This window comes from Durio zibethinus, chromosome 24 (assembly GCF_047325235.1).
Source record: "Durio zibethinus cultivar Kanyao isolate XHJ-2024 chromosome 24, ASM4732523v1, whole genome shotgun sequence".
In the NCBI taxonomy this organism is placed as follows: domain Eukaryota; kingdom Viridiplantae; phylum Streptophyta; class Magnoliopsida; order Malvales; family Malvaceae; genus Durio; species Durio zibethinus.
In genome coordinates this window covers 4,255,440-4,278,737 of record NC_143185.1, presented here as the reverse complement: position 1 = coordinate 4,278,737, position 23,298 = coordinate 4,255,440, and the positions used below count along the sequence as shown (strand labels likewise).

The 23,298-nt window shown below is 30.4% G+C and overlaps 2 protein-coding genes and 5 pseudogenes across 3 annotated transcripts; 4 read left to right on the top strand and 3 right to left on the bottom strand.

The window, feature by feature from the left end:
• The first annotated feature begins 909 nt into the window (after positions 1-909).
• Positions 910-3,170, top strand: LOC111316003 (UDP-glycosyltransferase 83A1-like). Its single transcript, XM_022918018.2, has 2 exons — positions 910-1,688; positions 2,165-3,170. Exons 1-2 carry the CDS (start codon positions 1,157-1,159, stop codon positions 3,052-3,054), a joined length of 1,422 nt encoding a protein of 473 aa, XP_022773753.2. The 5' UTR covers positions 910-1,156; the 3' UTR covers positions 3,055-3,170.
• Positions 3,171-4,059: 889 nt separating this feature from the next.
• On the bottom strand, positions 4,060-8,797 carry LOC149511867 (elongation factor Tu, mitochondrial-like). 2 transcript variants are annotated; one of them, XR_016333310.1, is made up of 3 exons: positions 8,394-8,797; positions 8,011-8,066; positions 4,060-4,328 (listed from the first exon to the last, which is right to left on the bottom strand). XR_016333310.1 is itself a non-coding variant. In XM_089753785.1 (3 exons), exons 1-3 carry the CDS (start codon positions 8,582-8,584, stop codon positions 4,236-4,238), a joined length of 360 nt encoding a protein of 119 aa, XP_089609911.1. In that variant the 5' UTR covers positions 8,585-8,790; the 3' UTR covers positions 4,060-4,235. The 2 variants fall into 2 exon arrangements, 1 of the variants encoding a protein (XP_089609911.1); XM_089753785.1 differs by having other exon boundaries at positions 8,011-8,086; positions 8,394-8,790.
• A 391-nt stretch (positions 8,798-9,188) lies between these two features.
• LOC111316002 (UDP-glycosyltransferase 83A1-like) lies at positions 9,189-10,546 on the top strand (annotated as a pseudogene).
• Positions 10,547-11,404: 858 nt separating this feature from the next.
• Positions 11,405-12,224, top strand: LOC111316001 (F-box protein At5g39250 pseudogene; annotated as a pseudogene).
• A 1,723-nt stretch (positions 12,225-13,947) lies between these two features.
• LOC111316000 (expansin-A23-like) lies at positions 13,948-15,320 on the bottom strand (annotated as a pseudogene).
• LOC111316319 (F-box protein At5g39250-like) lies at positions 15,142-20,856 on the top strand (annotated as a pseudogene).
• Positions 20,857-22,141: 1,285 nt separating this feature from the next.
• Positions 22,142-23,233, bottom strand: LOC111315999 (expansin-A25-like; annotated as a pseudogene).
• Positions 23,234-23,298: the final 65 nt, after the last annotated feature.

Genomic DNA, 23,298 nt, shown 5'->3' with positions numbered 1-23,298 from the left:
AACATAATCCTTATATCAAAACAAATTTATAATTGAACATGTAATTAGTTTTGATCGTTATGTTTAACTTATTCATATTTATTAACGTAAGTAATGTGATGGTCAAGTTTGTGGATCATAATAGTCATTCAATCAACATTTAACTGATCAATAAAGTAACGTGATGATGGCGAATTTGTGACCACCTTTAAATGATAAAAAAATACCTTAAAATCTTTAGGTATTAGTTTTAAGTTTCATTGTTTGAATTTCAACCTATTTAAGTTTATATTTTTTAAAGCTACAAATTAGTTTTTTTTTTTTTTTTGGCCAAGAAGTTATATGATTTGGTTTATTAATTTTTTTTGTTTAATTCATTTCAATTGCTTTATAATAAATGTAATAGTTATGTCATATATTTTAGATTAACATATATGTTTAAATTTTAAATGATTAAATCTAGATAGAATTTTTACCAATTACTAAAAATTCATGATGACAAGTTAATGTTAAGTTTATGTAATATATATAAATTACTCATTTGATTTGTTTTTTTTTTTTCACAAAGGGAATATGTAGTGTGAAAATAGTAAAATTGGCTGCAGGAACGATGAAAATAGCATTGATATTGATAGTGACAAAACTTCAAAAAGCAGTTATACATCACAATCTTTTTTCCTTTGATAACTTGCGAAACCAAAGTGACGTTCAATAAGAACTTCTAGAACCAGTCACAAATTAAGCCACGGTAGCCCTCAGGCCTAGGCCGAGAATGACAGGTATCTACATTTTAAAGATAATAAAGCCACACTGCCAATAATTCTTTTTGCTAGTCTTTACTCTTTTTACTAAGCTGGCTACCTTTTTTCTTTTTGTTTTGTTTTCCTTGACCTCTTTCTACTTGCAGAAGTTCATGCATGAAGTAAAAAATGTGTGTAAAACGACAAAAGCAATAAGTTTTCACACCTATGTACGAGGTGCAAAATAAATGCTTGAAAGCAAAGCAATAAGTTTTCATACCTATGTACGAGGAGCAATGTAAATGCTTGAAAGCAAAATAGAAAATGAGTTTAAAGACAGACTTTAAAATTCAACAAGGAATTATAAGAATCACATGTTTAACCACAAACAGCATAGAAATGGATTGTAGGCCTCAAATAATTTCTATAAATCAGATATGATCATCTCTCAATTCTGCAACAGACAGGGAATAAGAGTAGAAGTAGAAATGGGCAATCCACATATTCTAGTTGTACCCTATCCAGCTCAAGGCCATGTTATCCCTCTCATGGAACTATCCCAAAACTTAGCTAAACAAGGCTTCAGAATCAGCTTTGTTAACACAGAGTTTAATCACAAGAGGATCATGGATGCATTTGGAAAGAATGTTGATGAAAATGACCTAGTTCACCTAGTTTCTCTCCCAGATGGGTTGGAAGAAGGGGAGGATAGGAATCAGATAGGGAAGTTAATTGAAACATTATACCAGGTTATGCCCAGAACGCTGAAGGAGTTCATTGATAAGGTTAATAGATCAGAGGATGATAAGATTACATGTGTTCTAACCGATGCTAACATGGGGTTGGCGCTTGATGTTGCAGCAGAGTTGGGAATCCGGAGAGCAGCCGTGTGGCCGGCTTCAGTCTTTCAACTGGTGTCGTCTCTTAGTATCCCGAAGCTTATTGATGATGGACTTATTGATGAAAATGGTAAGATCCTCTCTTTAACTAACTAGTAGTATCTTGCAAATGAAAGTAAAATTGACAATTCCTTTATTTGTATTTATTTATTTCATATTTGATACGTATAAAAGATGAAAATTAATTTAGTTACATGCCAAATATAAAATATATACTTTTTATTTTTATCAAACACATACAAGATTTTTGTTAAAATTTTAAACTATATTTTCATATTGTATTTCAAATTACTAAATCTAAATGAAAGTCATCGAGATGATTATGTGCGAAATTTGCTCAAGATTCCGAAGGTCCTTTTATTGAGTTTACCTGATGAAAAATACAAAGCATGCGCTGAGCTTATAGCAAAAGTGTTGGTGCCTTAAACTCCAAGGAAAACAGTTGTTTTTGAACAATGAACAATAAGCAAATGCAAGAAACGCATTTGAAGACAGATATGTTCAGATTCAGATAGTTGTAAATGATTATTGAAATCTGCTTTGCAGGTACTCCAGTTAATGAACATAAGATGTTTCAGTTGTCACCAACCTCGCCTGCTATACACCCAACAAAATTTGCATGGCTCAACTTTGATGACTCTACCACACGAAAAATTGTTTTTCATCTTATGAAGAGAAACAATAAAGCTGTTGAGACAGCAGATTGGGTACTTTGCAACTCTAGTTTGGACTTGGAGCCTGGAGGGTTCAACTTGGTTCCCAAGGTCTTACCGATTGGTCCACTATCAGCAAGCAATCGGCTTGGAAACCTGACAGGAAATTTCTGGCCAGAGGATACAACTTGTTTGCAATGGCTTGATCAACAGCCACCAGGTTCAGTCATATATATTGCATTTGGAAGTTTCACAGTTTTTGATCAAATCCAATTCCAAGAATTGTTTCTGGGGCTGGAACTCTCCAACAGGCCGTTCCTTTGGGTTGTAAGACCAGATATTGCCAAGGGAAAACAAGGTGTTTATTTCCCAGAAGGATTTCAGGAAAGAGTGGCCAGTCAAGGTATGATGGTTGGTTGGGCACCACAAGGTGCAGTTCTGTCTCATCCTTCCATTGCTTGCTTCTTAAGTCACTGTGGATGGAATTCTACCATTGAAGGTGTAAGCAATGGGGTTCCCTTCTTGTGCTGGCCTTACTTTGCTGATCAGTTCCTGAATGAGAGCTACATTTCTGATATTTGGAAAGTTGGATTGAAATTTGAAAGGGATGAAAGAGGGATCATCTCAAAAGAAGAGATCAAAACCAAGGTAGAACAATTGCTTGGTGATAAAAATTTCAAAAGAAGGGCTGTTCAACTAAAGGAAATGGTTGCCAATAGTGTCAAGGAAGGTGGTAGCTCTGACAGGATATTCAAGAATTTTATTGAGTGGATGAAATCATAGACAAGTTCTTTGCATTTAGTTTATAATTTTTTTTTTCTCTTTGCCTAGTGAATTATGAAATTTAAAAAATAATCAAAAGTTGTGTGATATGTTGTTAGAGTAATAAACTTTTAAAAGGTGATATAATTTTTTTTCTTTTGTTTGGCTAAAAGGTGAAAAATATGTCCAAATTATAATTCAATAATTATTTAAATTTTTAATATTTTTATTACTATCAATTATGTCATTAATCTTCTATTTCGACTAAATTAAATATTTAAATAGACAAAATTTAGTTACGTGACAAATTTTAACCAATCAACTTCAAACTATAATCAATTGCCTTATAAAGATCTTATAGAGAGAAAAAGAGAAGAAAATAAAAAAGAAAAGAAAAAAGAAAATAATTTTTTCTTTAATCTTCACATATATTAATTATATGACGTAACAAATTTTAATTTATTTTATTGATATCACTTAAAATTTTATTTTAGTTGACAAAAAAATTAATAATATTAACTTTTCAAGCTAAATAAGAGTTTAATTAAATATAAATAGATATAGGATGGATTGAATGATTGTAATAAAAGAAATAAAAGTTTAAATAATTTTTTTTAATTATAATTCATGACTTTTTAACCCTTAACAAATATTTTCACGAGACAAGATCATATCAATCTCAAAGCTATGGAATCGATTAGCAAAGATTTTACATATTAATATTATAAACAACTTATTTTGCTTGAATCTTTTTAATATTTTTAATTTCGAGTTTTAATTTGATATTAAATTTTTAATTATAGAATCAGATTTTAACCCAAACTTAGGGTGAAAAGAGTTTATTTATTCATTTTATTTTTCTTTTTGAAATTTGTTTTTAGTTGGTCAAAGTTAAAAGTGAAAAAACGAAAAAAAAAAAAGAATATCGAAATTGAAAATATGTGGCAGAGTATCAGAAAGATGATTCATTTGAGCACTGAATTTGGTAATACTTGGTCTTCAAATTCTTCTGAAAAGGAAAGAGAATTATGCAAACTCAAAACTGGATCTCGATACATCCGATTTCATTAGATCTTTCCTACATATTTTTGGACTTCAATTTGCTATAAAAGGAGTTCATTAGTGGCTCAATGTTAGGGAGGATAGAAGCAATTAGGGACAGCAATAAGCAATTAAGCAATACAAGCAAGCAGGGAAGCAATTTACAACAATTCAGAACCAGAAAGCCCGAACCCAGCAACAAGCTCATTTCCCAGAGGCACCAATTCATCAGCAATTACCCAGATTTGAGCTTCCTGATAAAACAATTAAATATTATTAAAGAATAAAAGACAAATACTTATCTTTGTAGGTAGATCATATATTTTGGGTTACCTAAAAAATATAATGAAAAAAAAAAAATTATCCTAAATGTATACAAATAAAAATATTAGACAAAAATACAGAGATATACGAGTAAATAGAAGTAAAAAAAAAGAGAAAAAATAAGGCTTTAATACATAATAAATAAACTGAGTATCTTATGTTGCTTGTTACCAATAAATTTTCAGCTATGGTTCGTAATAACTCTAAAAAATTGGGATATCGTTCGGTATACTGATTTCTTCGCAGATGGATCCCTTTCGTGATTTTTTTTTTGTTTTGTTTGTTTTGTTGGGTGTGTCTACACTGCTTCTATTTAAGGATATGATTTTCTTTAATTATCAAATTAAAAGCTAAAACAAAAGACCATTTAAAATACATCAAAATACAAAAAATTAAAAATAAAAATAAAAAGAATTTTCTTAATAATATAAAAAAATTTCGTTCATCTTTTTCCATCAGTTCACTAATGGACGCAAGAACACACACCGATGGGATGTCTACATCGTGTCTCCCAAGCAAGTGCCATATCAGGACTAATCTTTTGCATCCACTGCAACCAGTGCCACACTTCGGCTCGATCAGTCGATCTCTTTTCAACCTTTCTATTCTTTTCTTTTTTTTTTCTTTTTTTTTCTCATCCAGAAACTCTATTCAATGTTTGATCTTCATATTTTTTTCTTTGTTTTGCCAAATCGTCTCCTTCTTCCTCATAAACTTCTTGTCTAGAAGCTTCTACCTACAATTTTTTTTTTCTCGAAATTGTCTCCAATTTCATGTCTAGAAGCTTCTGTATAAATTTTTCCACTTTGTCCCATCATTAATTATAGACAGATATAATACGTAAATATAAAAATATAAAAGGCAATCAATCAAAACATGCCAAATTGCATAAAAAAATTATGAAACTTATAAACAATGGCTAACACAATACCGATTTAGAGATTATTATCCATAACAGCAACATGCTCGCGGTTTGCTGTGGGTGGAAAGTTTTTATCTGTAATTAATAATATTAAATTTAATAAATCAGTGAATATAATTTTATTTATAATTTTTAATGAAAGCAATGATTTTTTACTTCAATTTTCAAGGAAAAAAACCATCCTACCCCAATCAATTTTAATTAAAAAATCGTCTCTACTGGATCAATGGATTAAAGCCTGTCGAATATCAATTATTTGAATATCCCTATTTTCATTGATCTCATTTTTTATTAAAATTTGTTTTATTTAAAAAAAAAAGATAAAAACAATTGAAAAAAAAAAACTCAAATGGAGCATCACGTAGATATTTCTATTATCATTTTATCTTTCAAAACATAGACAAAAAATGCTAAAAATAGAAAATTAAAAAAAACCAAATAGCTAAAACTAAAAAAAAAAAAAGACCTAAGTAAAATAGTAAAAAAATATGAGCCAAACTAATAATTAAATCCGACTTCGATTTTGACCCAACATCGAATTATTACTCATTAATACCTAATTTGGGTCTATCACATATATATAACCCATATCCAACTAATCAAAAATTAATTCAATAATTTTAATTTAATATAATATTCATGAAAATATTATTTTTTTAATATAAAAATATCTTAATTATGTATAAATATAATTTTTATTAAAATAATATATTAAATAATAACTCTATTAATATTAATATAATATATATAAATATAAAAATAAATAAATAATAAAATATATTTTTATATTTACTGAGAAAAAACAAAACACCTTAAATCCGCCTCAATCCTAAAATCGTATTTCAAAAAAAGAAAAAACTTGACTTAATCCCAAATTAATAAAAAAATCTATTGAATCAAGGTGTACTGAAACCTATTAGATGTAGATTATTTTGTTATTCTTACTTCCATTGATTTTTTTTCTTACAAAAATTATCTAATTAAAAAAAAATGTTAAAAACTAAAAGAACGAAAAAAATGACAAAAAGTAAAAGAAAAAAAAAATGTCAAATGAGGGTGTCACATTGATTTATTAAATTAAAATATTAAATAATAACTTTATTAATAGAATATATAATTATAAAATTAAATAAATAATAAAAATAATTTTTTATACATACTCAAGATGAGGTGAAACACCTTAAGTTATCTTCAATCCAATCTAGATTTAAAAAATAAAAAAAAAAACAGTGATCTAATCCTGAATTTTTTTTTAAGAAAAACACCTATATTGGATTGAGGTGAAATAAAATCTATCAAATATAAATTGTTTTATCTTCTTTAACTCAATTGATTTTTTTTTTGACAAAATTTATCTAATAAAAAATAAAAACCAAATAAAATAAAAGACAAACAAAAAATAAAAAGTAGATTTTGGAAGAATGTTGGGTAACACATTGAGACCCTCACCTTCATTCAAAATCTACAAAATTAATATTATAAATTTCTTTCACCAAAATTTGCCAATTGTCTCATCATAAACCCACTTTAAGATTAATTTTACATAATTTCCTCTGTGACTTTGTATCTGTCTTTCACTCTGCCAACTAACTATTTGCAAAAGTTTTATATATAATAATAAATTCAAAGTTTGAAGAAAGATGTCCCTAATGTTTAGAAGATCCCAGACAATTGATTATATAACCACCAAAAGCAAATGCTTATAAAATAATATTGTGATAGGTATATATAGAATTAAACAAGAATCTCATCTCCCTAAGGTGAGAGAATATCAAGCAAAAGAAGACAAGAATTAACATTTCAAAAAGGAGTATTGGAGATAACCAAAATCTATCTATACAAGAAATTAATAACATAACCACCAAAAGCTAATGCTTATAAAATAATATTCTGATAGATTGACATAGAATTCAACAAGAATCTCCTTTCCCTAAAGTGAGAGAATATCAAAGCAAAAGAAGACAAGAGTCAACATTTCCCAAAGGATTAGTAGGGATAACCAAAATATATCTATAAAAGAAATTGATAATCTATCCATCAAAAGCTAATGCTTATAAAATAGGTTTAAATGTGTCATATATCCACCAAAAGCTAAATCTCATTTCCCTAAAATGAGAGAATATCAAGCAAAAGAAGACAAGAGTCAACATTTCCAAAAGGATTATTAGGTATAAGCAAAATATATCTATAAAAGAAATTGATAATATACCCACCAAAAGCTAATGCTTATAAAATGGGTTAAAATGTATCATAGATTCTTATATTCTTTGAATTTTGAAAATTTAATCCCTCTACTATAATTCAAAAAAAAAAAATTCTTAAAATTTTTAAATTTAAAAATTTAATGCAATTATTAATAATATTAAAATTTATCCATTAAATTAATTGATGTGATTGTTGATTTGCTTGCATGTTAGCTAACATTGCCGACGTGGCATTTTGATAGATTGGTGTTAAATTTCGGTGATGAAGTAGATTAAAATTTTGGCCACATGACTTAGATAAACCCAATTCAGCTCATTAAACTTTATTTTATTTTTAAATATTATTTATGCTTAATATTTTCCTAACATCATTAAAAGAAAAAAAAAAACCTGAAATTCAAGAAACAAAAAACGATTTTGCAATTTGTTCTTGAATCAGAGTGATATGATTTGTGGAGAGAAACTATTAAGCATATGATAACCAACCTCTGTGATTGCCAAAGTCAGCGTGGTCTTTCCATGATCAACATACCCAATTGTTCCTACATTAACATGAGGTTTTCTGGAAAATAAATCATCATACAAATAAGAAAACGATTTCAACAGTTAAAATGAAAACCCATTTCATCTATCTCTTCCTTTCATGGTTATTTATTATGTTTAAACAGATATCTCCATTAAACCTCACAAAAAAACCTATCACTTTTTTTTTAAACGAGTAAACCCCAAAACGGAAATGAATGACCTTTTCTATTCTTAAAGTCACAATTTTTGCCAACTAAAAAACCCCATAAAGAAGTTGAGAGTTGAAAGTATCAAAAAGAAAGAGATCTAATTTGTTTAGCAAAAATTAAAGGAAGAGAGCTGACATGCGAGTGAACGTAGCCATGGATCTCCACCAAGGGTTAGCGCTAGCAGGAAGCGCCGCCTCATTTCCAGAGAGAGAATCGGAGACTGAGAAGTGTGAAGAATAGATGGAGCAATGAGAGGACCAGTAAATTGGGGAAGAGAATGATAAAAGGCGCCTCAAATTAGGGTTTCGGAGGACAACCGCAGCCATTATCACTTTGCAATTTGAAGATTGTGTAGATTGGGGATTTTGCAATAACTAATTGTTTTTTTTTTTCTCTTGAATTTCATAGTTTTTTTTTATATGATGTTAGAAAAATATTAAGCATAAATAATATTTAAAAATAAAATAAAATTTAATGAGTTGATATGGCTTTCCATGTGTCAATATTTTAATTCATACCATCGCCAAAATTTAGCATTAGTCAATTATAATGTCATGTCAATAATATCTGTTAATAATCATGGCAATTAATTTAACAAATAAATTTTAATATAATTAATAATTTAATTAAAATTATTAAATTTAAAAAATATAAAAATTAATTTTTTTGAATTATAATATAAAGATTAAATTTTTAAAATACAAAAAGTATAAAGATTTATAAAATATTTTGACCTATAAAATAATATTGTGATTGGTTGATATAGAACTCAACAAGAATCTCATTTCCGTAAAGTCAGAGAATATCAAGCAAAAGAAGACAAGAATTAACATTTCAAAAAGGGTTCTTGGGATAACCAAAATCTATCTATAAAAGAAACATAAGCTTAACTCTCAAGTTTGTCAAATAGAGAGAAATTAAATAGTAGAAATGGGAAATCCTTATATTACAGAGTAATACCTTATCCACCACAAGGCCATGTCATTCCTCTAATGGAGCTGTCCCAGAGCTTGGTCAAACATGGCTTCAGAGTCACCTTTGTTAACTGATGGAATTAGCTAAGTCATGCCTGGGGAGCTGAAGGAGCTAATAAAGAAGATTAATAGATTAGAAGATGATAAGATCACTTGTGTTATAGCTGATGTTAATATGGGATGGGCACTTGAAGTTGCAGCAGAGTTTGGAATTCCTGGAGCTGCTTTCTGGCCTGCATCAGCCGTTTTATTGGCCTAGCTTTTTAGCAGCAAGAAGTTGCTTGATGATCAAGTTATTGATGAAAATGGTATTAACTCAACCTGCAGCATATCTACAAATATTAGTGCTTTTGTTAGTTTGAGACTGAATTATAAGCTCAGATTTTCCTTCACCATTGTTGAAATTTGATTTGCAGGTACTCCAATCAATAAAGAAAAGATGATTCAATTGTACCCCAACACACCTGCCATGCACCCAAAAAATTTTTTGTGGGTCTGTCTTGGTGACTTCACCACACAAGATTATTTTTGAATTTGCTCAGAGAAACAATAAAACAATAAAGCTATTGCAAAAGCAGAGTGGCTTACATGCAACACAACTTTTGACCTGCAGCCTGGAGCACTTAGCTTAGTTCCAGATTTCCTGCCTATAGGCCCAGTTTCAGCAACCAACCAGCTTGGAGACTTGGCAGGAAGTTTCTGGCCGGAAGATGCTACTTGTTTGAAATGGCTTGATCAACAGCCACCGGGTTCAGTTTTATACGTGGCATTTGGCAGCTTCACGGTTTTTGATCCAATCCAATTCCAAGAATAGGCTCTGGGTCTGGAACTCTCAAACAGGCCATTTCTTTGGGTCGTCAGACCAGATATCACTGAGGGGACAGAATCCGATAACCTTCATCCCAAAGGATTTAAGGAAGGAGTAGCCACTCAAGGGAGGATGGTGGGTTGGACACCCCAACGTGCAGTTCTGGCTCATCCTTCCATTGCTTGCTTCTTAAGCCATTGTGGTTGGAATTCCACCATTGAAGGTGTAAGCAACGGGGTCCCTTTTCTTTGTTGGCCATGCCTTGCTGATCAGTTTATTAATGAGAGCTACATTTGTGACATTTGGAAGATTGGATTAAATTTTTAGAAAATGAAAGAGAGATCATTACTAGAGAAGAAATTAGGAGCAAGGTGGAGAAATTGCTAGGGGATGAAAGGTTAAAAACAAGAACTCTTAAACTAAAGGAATTGGTTATGAATAGTATCAATGAAGGAGGTAGCTCTGACAGTATTTTCAAGAACTTCATTAGATGGATGAAATCATAGACAACTTTTCAATTTAGTTTATGCATTTCTTTCTTTGATCCTTAATTTCTTTGGAATTTTGAAATTTTAAAAAATGTTGGAATTTTAGCATTGTAAAATGCATCAATTCAAAAGATCAGAATTTGTAATTGTATTGTTAGGATAATTATTTTTTTAAAAAAAATTTAAAATATTAAAATTTGAAAAAATAAAAATTAATTATAATAGATAAATAATGATATTAGAGAGAGAAAAAGCAAAATATTAAAAATATATATGGGTGTCATTAGATTTTTAAAAATGTGTAGATATTACTAAGAATATAAAAAAAAAATTTAAAATTAAATTTTATAATGAGTTTTTGTAATTAAAATTAAAGAAAACAAAAGTTACATAAAAAAGGTATAATAAATATTAACTTCTTACCATAAAATCAAAGAATTTCACAAAATTTATCTCCTTCAAAATTTCAAAAGAGAATTTGAGCCTCTGAAATTCTTCATTCATATTCTACATGTTTTAACAATTAAAATTTTATTTTATCAAATAAAGTAATTCCATTTTAGAATTATAAAAGGTCTTTTATAAATAAAATCCTTCCTTAAAATTTCTCGTCCAAGCGCATTCCAAAATAATTTTAAAAAGCCCTTTTGCAGTTTTTTATACCTAGAGCAAAGGAACTCTATGTCAATTTAGAATGTTTGAATAACATACAGGGGAAAATGTTCTAAATTGAGTGTGACATCAAAAATAGATTGAAAAATCAAGGAGGGAATCTACCGGCTAGTAGTTCCTTTACACCTGTTGATGCTATAAATGATTGCAATTTGCAGGAGTAAATTGTCATTTGGCTTTTGATAGTCGTTTTGCAATCTGAAAATGTCATGTGAAGAAGCTTTGAAGGTTGTTTTTCCTTTATTGGATGTCCTAGACCTTGAAGCTTGCATGGTGGTCTGCAAGCAATGGAGACACATAGCTAGAGATGATTACTTTTGGAAATGTTTATGTGCAAGGAGATGGCCTTCCATTTGCACGCGGCCCAACCCTCCTACTGTAACGGACTACAAACTGTATCAAACCCTTCATAAACGGAAGCACCAGCGAACTCTTCTCCCTCCATGGCTTTCCTTTGATGATTTGATTTGGAATTCTTCATTGACGTTTGGACTGAAGATAAATTGATTTTCCCTGAAGTTGTCCCTGGCCCTGTCCTCCAGAGTGCAATCAAGATCCCACCTGCTGGAATCGGTAACATGCTTAAGTTTCATCTTGAGGGTCCTGAGTAAAGATGACCTTACCTGTTGACCCAAGGTTAGCTGTTCCTTGGAGCCAGACTGCGAGTGTTTCAGTGCTTGTGGGGCGGAAGGACAACAATAAGGTTGCCTGCATAATTAATAAGTCACTGTTTGATTATATAGATCATGCGGCTTCTAGGGCCCTAGCTTTCGACTACCTTGACTTCTCTCCCAACTATTCCTTCATTTCGGGAATCCGGGCGTGGATCTCTTTGTTTTTTGTGGAAGATGGAAATGATGCTGTGATTGATGTTTTTGGCATTGAAATGGACTTTTGTGATACTGCCAATTCCGAAGAAGAGGTATTGTGGATATTTGACATGCTTGATTGGAAATGAAAGGTGAAAGCTTTTGTAAACTGGCGCAGGAAAGAAAATGAACTGGAAATGTAATAATAAGTTCAGCCTTCACCGTGCTTTTCATTGAGGATGTTCTTCCCTTGCCTTCCTGGATCTAGTGACATCATTTTCTCGCATGTTCATAAGTTAATTTGTAGAGTCGGATCTTTTTATTCATTGTAATAAATAAATACGAAGAGTTCCTGTGTTTAACTTCTGCATTTTCTATGGATCTCATCATCTTTTTGAATGACAATATCAGCTTGTTTGGTGACTGGTAAAGCCAATGTGGACAAGCACTGAATGTGGTGCAAATTTTCTGCTTTTGACTTACTTTGCCTCAGTTTTTGGCATACAAGTCATTTACCTCAGTATGCTTCTGACAAAGAGGCTGTGTTACACCAATTAGCATACGATTTTGAGTATCCAAAAAAATAATTATTAATTAAATTATTGGTAAATAAACTGTTAATGATTTTGATAGGTGCTTGTTCGAAGGACCAGGTACTGTTAACCTTCCATGTAGCAAAAAAAAAAAAACACTGCTGAAAGATTTGATTTGTTATAATTTCTATATCTATATTATTTTTATATCGCATCAAGTACATGTCAAATATGAAAATTATCATATTAGATTTGTGTCCACATATTAAACACAAATCAATTTTTTTTGTTTTGTCAAATTTTTTTGTTAAAATTTTAAATTATATTATTATTTTTTTTTATCATTTGATATGTCATTTTATCGTATTTAAAATTGTTAGGTTTGCATGCTAATCATACAAGGCCCTTTTATCCTATTTGTACGTGTTTTCTTTGCCAAAAAATGAGACTACCAAGGATTTGCAGGATGACCGCTGATCCTACATACACCATGAACAAAATAGACGAGATTTGTGTCAGCATCACCTTCCTTTAGTGCCCTGGTGGAATTACTATTTCGTCACTCCATTCCCAAATAACATTCCAATAGTCTTGAATTAAGTTGCAGGCTTCATGTAACCCGAAGGCCAAAACTAAGAGGTGCCATCTTTGCTATAGATAATTATCCACACAACACAAGAGCTTCTGCTTTAGGGCAGAGACGAAGCCAGAAATATGAGAAACGAGAAGTCAAATAATAATTTTACTAGGAAAAAGAGGAATGAGTATTAACTTTTGGTGGGTTGAAGTATTCTGCTACAATAGTGTAAAAAAATGCTACTCCCCTGATTTAGGGGTTAAAAACTTGATCTTAGTAACTAATAACACGTATGATTCCCAGATGAATAGAGAAAAATGCAAACTAGAAGTCCGAAGACATGAAAATTGCTCAAATGTTGCCATAAACAGTTATTCGGTTCCAACCAAAGCTTTTGTTTGAGTATATTAATCGATGAAATTTTATCACTACATATTTTATAGAATATATATTTTTATTTACTTACCGAATATTTCCATACCCTTTATTTAATTATTTTTTAACCAAATTAAATTTTATAATGATAAATTGCACATGTTCAAAAATAAATTGTTTCCTGGATTATGCTTAATTAAAATGAATTGAAACAGGTCAACTTTTAAGTTTTACGGGTAAGGTTTGATTTGGTTTAGAGTTATCTCAATAGAAAAGTGAATCACTACAGTTGGATGTCAATTTGTAAAAATGGGATACAATTTTGCTAATGTTTTGCTGTAGTTCCACAATGGGAACACCAAAACACATACCAAATTTGCGTAAAAAATCATGCACACTCAAAGGTAATGCATAATGCAGGAATTCCACCACTACATTGTAAAGAAAATTTTCCTAGAAGTTCTTTTTCCCATCAAAAATTTGACCAAACTGCCAATTAGCCGGTGCCACATTATCGAACTCCACCATTTTCCCATCACTGGTAGTCACCTGTAATGATAAGCTTTGCCCTGTTAGCTTTGTTCCAGTCTGCCAATTCACTCCCCAGTTGCGGCTCATCTGAATCCACCCAGTTCCTGAGCCCTTGATCTTAACATCCTTAATATCACCAGCGCCTCCAACATTGTACATCAATACCTGAGTCCAGCTAGGGTTTCCCTTGACCTGGAATTGAACCCCACCTTTCTTGGAACACAAGACACGTCGGTACATAACAGGGATGATTCCAGCTTTGTATTGTGCTAGTTTTGTGAACATTGGCATTGATAGATCAAAGTGTTTTAATGGGGGATTGCACCAGTTCCATCAGGTTTTGAGTAATTTGGGGGGCAAAAATTTGTTGCTGTCACTATGATGGTACCAGCGTTTGGATAACACCATTGAGGGTTATTCACACACTTGATTTCAAAACATGCACCACAGGTAAGTCCATTGTTGAATAGAGCTGTGCTAAGGGCTGTCGTCTCGAGTCCATACCCTTGTTTGAATAGATCACCATATCCACAAGCTCCCTCTACAATGATAATTTAACAATTATTTAATTTGAATAAAATAATAGTTCGTATATCTGTGTCTATTTGTTTTATATCTAACATATGTAAAATACAAAAACTACTGTATCACAATTCATATCCACATATCAAATACAAAACATATTTGTTTTATTTATTAAAATTTTAAATTGTATCAATTTTATATACACATATATATATATATATATATCTTTTCATATCACATTTAAAATTGCTTGAAGTAAATATTAATGATAAAAGATTGCACCTTACTCATGAAAGAACTAATAGTAGCAAATACATGTATAAAAATATAATGATAAACTTACCCATGGTTTCTTTACCCTCCATATCACCATAGAACGTTGCATGTGCATCATACCAAGTTGCATCAATATTTTGACTGCCAATATGTATTTGCCTCTTGCCCATGGCTGCAGCCAAATAGACCATGAAAATGAGAAATGAAAAGAAACTCTTAAGGCTAGCCATTGCTAAAAAAAATATATAGAAAAATTAAATTAAATTCAATCGAAGCTTTGATAAAAAGCTGAGTCCGAGGACTGATATATAAATAATGGTCAAGGTAAGATATAAAAGGAAAGGAAAATGAAAATGAAAATTCAAAATAAGAAATGAATGAGGAAATTAAGAAAGAAATCATATGTTGTCATAATTTTGGAAAAAACAGCAAATTATTCATTCATCTCTTCTGTCTAATTCTTGTTTTTAGTCAATGTGACTAAAACTATTCATTCATTACCAAGACCATTAAATAACAATAATTTACTTTAAAAAAATAAGGCTTTTTAAGATTAAAAATAGTTTTAACCTTTCAAAGAAGATTGTATTATATAAATTATATTATTAAATACAAATAATAGTTAATATGTAATTTGATCCTTGAACCATATTATTTTTAATGATTTGGTACTTATAGAAATAAATCATGATTAGATACCCAAATTTTGTTCTTGTGAAATATTTTGTACCCTTGTCAAAATATTGAAATAGCAAATATTGATTAATAAAAATATGTGATATGTGATGATAATATTAATTATTTTTTGTCACATTAGTTTATTGTTAATAGACTAGTGTGAGATAAAATATTTTAACAAAAATAAAATTTGGATACCTAATTATAAAATTTTTTTATAGATAGTGAAATATATATAGTGAAAAGTGATATAGTTCAAAAATTAAATCACAGGTTAACCAAAAAAAATTTTTTTTAATAGAATCATACCCCTTGCAAATTGCAATATATATGAAGTCAAATTGATACTAAATTGTGTGACACCAGTAGTAATTAATTCTAGAATAAGATCGAAGTGAAATTCTTTTTTTTTTTTAAGCAAAGAATGGAGTGAAATTCTTTGTGTAAAGAGAATGTTCTTCCCTTCATAAATATAAAATAAAAAATGTGAGCTTCCCTAAATGTAAATTATTCTAAAAACAATAATTATTTCTATAAATTATTCCATAATAGTAATTAACTTCAAACCTTGTCTTAGTGATAGAGAAGAGATCTTAGAACTTTAAGATTTTAAGTTAAATCCACTATATGAGATTTGGTTAAACTTTTTGTTGAATTTGTTTATTTACTTTCTAATTTGTTGATTGATTGTTTAATAATTTTTTTATATATAAATATAATAATTGATTATAATTATAACTTCTCTTATTCTTATAATTTCATAAAAAAAAAAAAACTTTGAAAATATCCCTTATTAGATAGTTTTAGTTTATTACCCTAATTTTGTGTATCAAATATTATTATTAGGTTCATTTATTGAGGATTAAAATTTGTGATTATATTGAAGATAAGTCAAAGAGATTCTAGGAAATCATGCTAAAATATTCTATTTAGCAATACTTATTGGATTTTTTGGTACATGTGATAAAAAAAATTATTATTATCATTTGTGCGATTCAAAATATGATAACCGATTTCATAAATTTATGTAATTTTTTTTAAAAAAATTATACAATCTAGAAAAGTTATATTTCTTTTGGCTAATCAATGATGATTACAAGTTGTTAAAGATCCGATCGCGATTTTGAATATAGAATTCAAAGGAATTAAATTGAAAATAATATTGTAAATCATAGAATTATAATAAAATATACCATGAATCAACCAACATTTATCAAATTTGACAGTGCATTGCTGTAGGTATTATTTTTCTAATGCATTTGTTTGATTTATACAATCTAAGAACTTGTACAAATGCCTATAAATGTAATTTTCTTGATTTCAGTTAAACAGAACTTTCTGGAATTCAAGCCTAATTGATCTAAATTTAGCTTCTTTTTTTTTTTTTTTTTTTCAAATTGGGCTTCACAGAGATTTATAACAGCCTACCTCATAGGTGCCCAAATGCTCCTAATTACATGTGGAAAACCTTAATACACGTTATAAATTATTTATTGTAATTAAATGAATGGAAATGTCATTTGTATGATGTGGGAAAAAGCTGACAAACTAGGATATCAATAGATAGAGTACAGAGCAAAGAAAGAATTTCTTATTTTTATTTTTAAATTTTTATATTATATTCATTTTCATTTTCATACCTTACAATATTTCAAATATATTTCTATCTTCATCCTTATAAGTATTAAATAGATAGAGATAATCTTCATATCCACAATTTTTTAAAAAAATTAAAAACCCAAATTTATTTTCTAATTTTTTATATTTTTTATCTTGTATGTTTATATTTTTTTTATAAATATATATTAATATAGATATTAAATAAATAAATATTAATTCTAATTAATCTAAAATAACAATTTAAATTATTTAATAAAAAATTTATTTACTAAATATATATATTTATATATTTATATACAAATATATATGTAGAGTATATGTACAGATACAGAATAGGTGTTATATTAACCTTCTTCATCTCTATATTTGATAAAAAATTTAAAATTATATTATCTCCATCCCCACATGTAATATTCATTCCCATTCCCACAATGTAATATCTATCATCATCCACATTTAGGTAAAAAATTCAATTCTCCATTGGGTATGGTAAAACTGACTTCCCAGACCATCTATGATTTCACATGGGTTTAGTGATAGATTACCCGAAATTTTGAAGTTATTTCAAATGGCCTGTAGTTGGGGTTAAGCTCTCCTATCATAGTTTTATGTTATGGTGTCAATGTAAGTTGACTTTGTACGAATTGCATTTGTATTTCGAGGTTCCTGATAGTATTGTTTTCCAGTAGAATATGCAAGTTACTAACCTGGGGAGGTAAAAAACTGGTGGTTATCATCTTTTTCAAGGACTTGTTTAGGACATACCTCGTTGCTTGAAAGAATGTTTTAGTTTTGAAGGAGGTTAGGATACCTTTTTTATATTATCTTTTCTGTTAAATGCATCATTACATGTTGCTGTTTTCTGTTTTCATAATATTGATATCTTGCCGCTTGATATTTGTGCAGCCTTTTTGTTTTGAACTTAATGGTGACCCACAGATACGTTGGAATTTAAAACTTAGTTCTGCCTCTTTAGCAGGAATCCATCAGCTATTAGTTCCTTAACACCTGCTGATGCTATAAATGATTGCAATTTGCCGGAGTAAACTGTCATTTGGCTTTTGATAGTCATTTTGCAATCTGAAAATATCTTGTGAAGAAGCTTTGAAGGTTGATTTTCCTTTATTAGATGGCATAGACCTTGCAGCTTGCATGGTGGTCTGCAAGCAATGGAGACACATAGCTAGAGATGATTACTTTTGGATATGTTTATGTGCAAAGAGATGGCCTTCCATTTGCAAGCGGCCCAACCCTCCTATTCTAACATACTACAAACTGTATCAAACCTTTTAAAAACGGAAGCATCCGCGAACTCTTCTCCCTCCAAGACTTTCCTTTGATGATTTGATTTGGAATTCTGCATTGACGTTTGGACTGAAGATAAATTGATTTTCTCTGAAGTTGTCCCTGGTCCTGTCCTCCAGATTGGAATCAAGATCCCACCTGCTGGAATCTGTAACATGCTTAAGTTTCATCTTAAGGGTCCTGAGTAAAGATGACCTCACCTGTTGACCCAAGGTTCCCTGTTCCTTGGAGCCATACTGCGAGTGTTTCAGTGCTTGTGGGGCGGAAGGACAACAATATGGTTGCCTGCATAATTAATAAGTCACTGTTTGATTATATAGATCATGCGGCTTCTACGGCCCTAGCTTTCGACTACCTTGACTTCTCTTACAACGATCCCTTTACTTCGGGAATCCGGGCTTGGATCTCTTTGCTTTTTGTGGAAGATGAAATGATGGTGTGAATGGATTCAAATAACAGTGCAACAGCAGTATAGCGGCCACTATTTGGCGGAATTGGCACCCACCGTCACCGTCATTCAATCGATATTGGATGTAAAGAAAATTCACGTCTTTAGCAGTTAATTGAACCGCAAAAGAAAAAGCTTAGTAGCGGCAATAACGAGACGCAATTGGCGCTATTTATGTTTTTGTTTTATGAAGAATTTTTTTTCATCATCAAGCATTAAAATTTTAAAATTTAACAAAGTAAAATCCTAAACACAAAAAAAAAATTCTAAATTTATAATGATTCAGTATAAAAAAGGCTCAATCAAAAATCAAGAAAAATTAATTGAAATCAAATAATAATAAAACACTTAAATTTATAATTTTTTTTCCTTATTTAAGTGTCTGCAAATCTGCGTTGTATACAACTTAAAAATATTTAAACTTTAGAGAGATTTTGCTTGAAACTTTAAAAATTTTTAAGACCCATCTATGAGAACTCTATGGGCATGGGTTTGGGACTGTGTTGGTTGGATCAAAGAATAAATCAGATGAGTCATTAGGTGGGAAGTTGAATGAGGGTGAAAGTTTGGATGCTGATTGGTTGCCATGACTGGTGGATGATTTGCGAGAATGAAAAAAAGCAGGGGTTGAGAAAAAAATGAAAGAAGTTTGAGTGGAAAGACTTGAAAGATATTCAGTCGATTTTCTTGATATTCTTGTTGGGGCTTTAAACACTAATATGTAATAAATTAGCAAGTTCGATAGAACTGAGTTTATTAAAGTCACTCTTCCTCCAAAAGACAAATATTTTCTTTTCCACATCGCAAGCTGAACTGCACCTTGTCTATGATTAGGGTCCAAACTCTAATCCTTTTAGGATTAGCACCTATCAAGACACACCTAAATATTTGAGTGTAGCGGGGAGTTTAGTGTGCATTAAGTTCGATCAATTCTTGGCCAAAAAAAAAAAATTTAAATAAATTTAGGGACAAAATTTTGGGAAAAAATAATTAGTTAAAATTGAAAAGTTTTGAGAATTAATTTTGACTGAAAAATTTGAGATAAAAAAGTTTAATGTAAATTTGAGAGGTATATTATATTACAATTTAGATGAAAAAAAATAAAATACTAAATGATTAATATATTAATTTGATTTTTTATATCTATTTTTATTGGGATTTTATTAATGATTTTATTGTTTTAATATTTTTATGTTGTTAATTTTCTAAATGTGAATATTTTACTATAATATTAAAAAATTATAAATAATTTTTTACATAAATAAAATAAGATAAAGTGTCATTAATTACTTTAAAAATCATGAAAAAAAAATTATGATTATAATTATAATTACTATGTTTTATAGCAAGTTTGACAAATTTAAAAAAAATTCACGACAGCGATAATTATAATGATCGCAATAATATTCGTTATATCCACAATCATAATAAATGTAACGCGACCGAAAATATGTCTGCGATCGCAATTTAAATCCTTGAGTGTGATCGATGTTTTTGGCATTGAAATGGAATTTTGTGATGCTACCAATTCCGAAGAAGAGGCATTGTGTCTATCTGGCATGCTTGATTGGAAATTAATGGTGGAAGCTTTCGTAGCCTGGCACAGGAAAGAAATGAACTGGAAATGTAATAATATGTTCAGCCTTCACTGTGCTTTTCATTGGGGATGCTCTTCCCTTGCCTTCTGGCTCAAGTGACATCATTTCGTCGCATGTTCATAAGTTAATTTGTACATTCAGATCTTTTTATTCATTCTAATAAATAAATATGAAGAGTTCCTGTATTTAACTTCTGCATATTCTATAGATCTCATCATTCTTTTGAATGACAATATCAGCTTGTTTGTTGACTGGTCAAGCCAATGCGGACAAGCACTGAATATAGTAGCAATTTCTGCTTTTGACTTATTTTGCCTCAGTTTTTGGCACACAATTCATTTGCCTCAGTATGCTTCTGACAAAGAGGCTGTGTTACACTAATTAGCATATGATTTTGACTACCCAAAAAAATTATTAATTAAATTATTAGTAAATAAACTCTTGATGATTTTGATGGGTGCTTGTTCGAAGGACCAGGTATTGTTGACCTTCCATGTACCAGAAAAAAAAAACACTGTTAATAGATTTGATCTGTTATAATTTGTGTATCTATATTGTTTTTGTGTCCTATCAAAAATATGTTAAACATGAAAATTATCGTATCATAATCATGTCCACACATTATATACAAATCATTTTTTTTTTATCAAACCCATATATAGTTTTTATTAAAATTTTAAATCATATCATTTTTGTATTTTTTTTTTATAATTCATTATGTTGTATTTAAAATTGGTAGGTTAACATGCTAACCATGCAAGGTCCTTTTATCCTTTTTGTATGTGTTTTCTTTGAAAAAAATAAGACTACCAAGGATTTGCCAGGATGACCAGTGATCCAACATGCACCATGAACACAATAGGCGAGATTTGTGTCAGCATCACCTTCCTTTGGTGCCCTGGTGGAATGACTATTTCGTCACTCCATTCCCAAATAACACTCCCATAGTCTTGAACTAAGTTTCAGGCTTAATGAAACCCGAAGGCCAAAACTAAGAGGTGCCATCTTTGCTATAGATAATAATCCAATGGCAGGGGGCTAGGTGTCCAAGCGTGAGCTATTATCCACACAACACAAGCTTCTGCTGTAGGGGTTAAAAACTTCATCTTAGTAGCTAATAACACGTACGATTCCCAGATGAATTGAGAAAAATGCAAACTTGAAGTCTGAAGACATGAAAATTGCTCAAATGTTGCCATAAACAGTCATTAGGTTCCAACCAAAGCTGTTGTTTGAGTATATTAACCGATACAATTTTATCACTATATATTTTATAAAATATATATTTTTTTAATTTACTCGATGAATATTTCCATACCCTTTATTTAATTACTTTTTAACCAAATTAAATCTTATAATGATGAATTGCACATGTTAAAAAATGAGTTGTTCCTGGGGTGATGCTTAATTAAAATGAATTGAAACTGTTCAACTTTTGAGTTTCATGGTTGGGGTTTGATTTGGTTTGAAGTGATCTCAATACAAAAGTGAATCAAATGCAGTTGGAAGTCAATTTGTAAAAATGAGATACAATTTTGCTAATGGTTTGCTTTGGTTCCACAAAGGGAACACCAAAACACATCCCAAATTTGCATAAACAAACATGCACGCTCAAAGGTAATGCATAATGCAGGAATTCCACCACTACATTGTAAAGAAAATTTTCCTAGAAGTTCTTTTTCCCATCAAAAGTTTGACCAAACTGCCAATTAGCCGGTGCCACGTTATCGAACTCCACCATTTTCCCATCGCTGGTAGTCACCTGTAATGATAAGCTCTGCCCTGTTAGCTTTGTTCCAATCTGCCAATTCACTCCCCAGTTGCGGCTCATCTGAATCCACCCAGTTCCTGAGCCCTTGATTTTCACATCCTTAATATCACCAGCACCTCCAACATTGTACATCAATACCTCAGTCCAGTTCGGGTTTCCCTGGACCTGGAATCTTGGAACACAAGACACGTCGGTACATGACAGGGATGATTCCAGCTTTGTATTGTGCTAGTTTTGTAAACATTGGCATTGATAGATCAAAGTGTTTTAATGGGGGATTGCACCAGTTTCCATCAGGTTTTGAGTAATTTGGAGGGCAAAAATTTGTTGCAGTCACTATGATGGTACCAGCATTTGGATAACACCATTGAGGGTTATTCACACACTTGATTTCAAAACAAGCTCCACAGGTAAGTCCATTGTTAAATAGAGCTGTGCTAAGAGCTGCCGTCTCGAGTCCATACCCTTGTTTGAATAGATCACCATATCCACAAGCTCCCTCTACAATGATCATATATAATTTAACAATTATTTAATTTAAATAAAATAGTAATTCTTATATCTGTATCTATTTATTTCATATCTAATATGTCTAAAATATAAAATTATTATATTACAATTCATATCCACACGTCAAATATAAGACATATTTGTTTTATTTATTAAAATTTTAAATCATATCAATTTCATATATATATATATATATATTCACATCACGTTTACAATTGTTTGAACTAAATATTAATGATAAAAGATTGTAGCATTTAGTCATGAAAGAAGTAATAGTAGCAAATACATGTATAAAAATATAACGATAAACTTACCCATGGTTTCTTTACCACCCATATCACCATAGAACGTTGCATGTGCATCATACCAATTGGCATCAATATTTTGACTGCCAAAATGTATTTGCCTCTTGCCCATGGCTGCAGCCAAATAGACCATGAAAATGAGAAATGAAAAGAAACTCTTAAGGCTAGCCATTGCTGAAAAAAATATATAAAAAAATTAAATTAAATTAAATTAAATCGAAGCTTTGATAAAAAGCT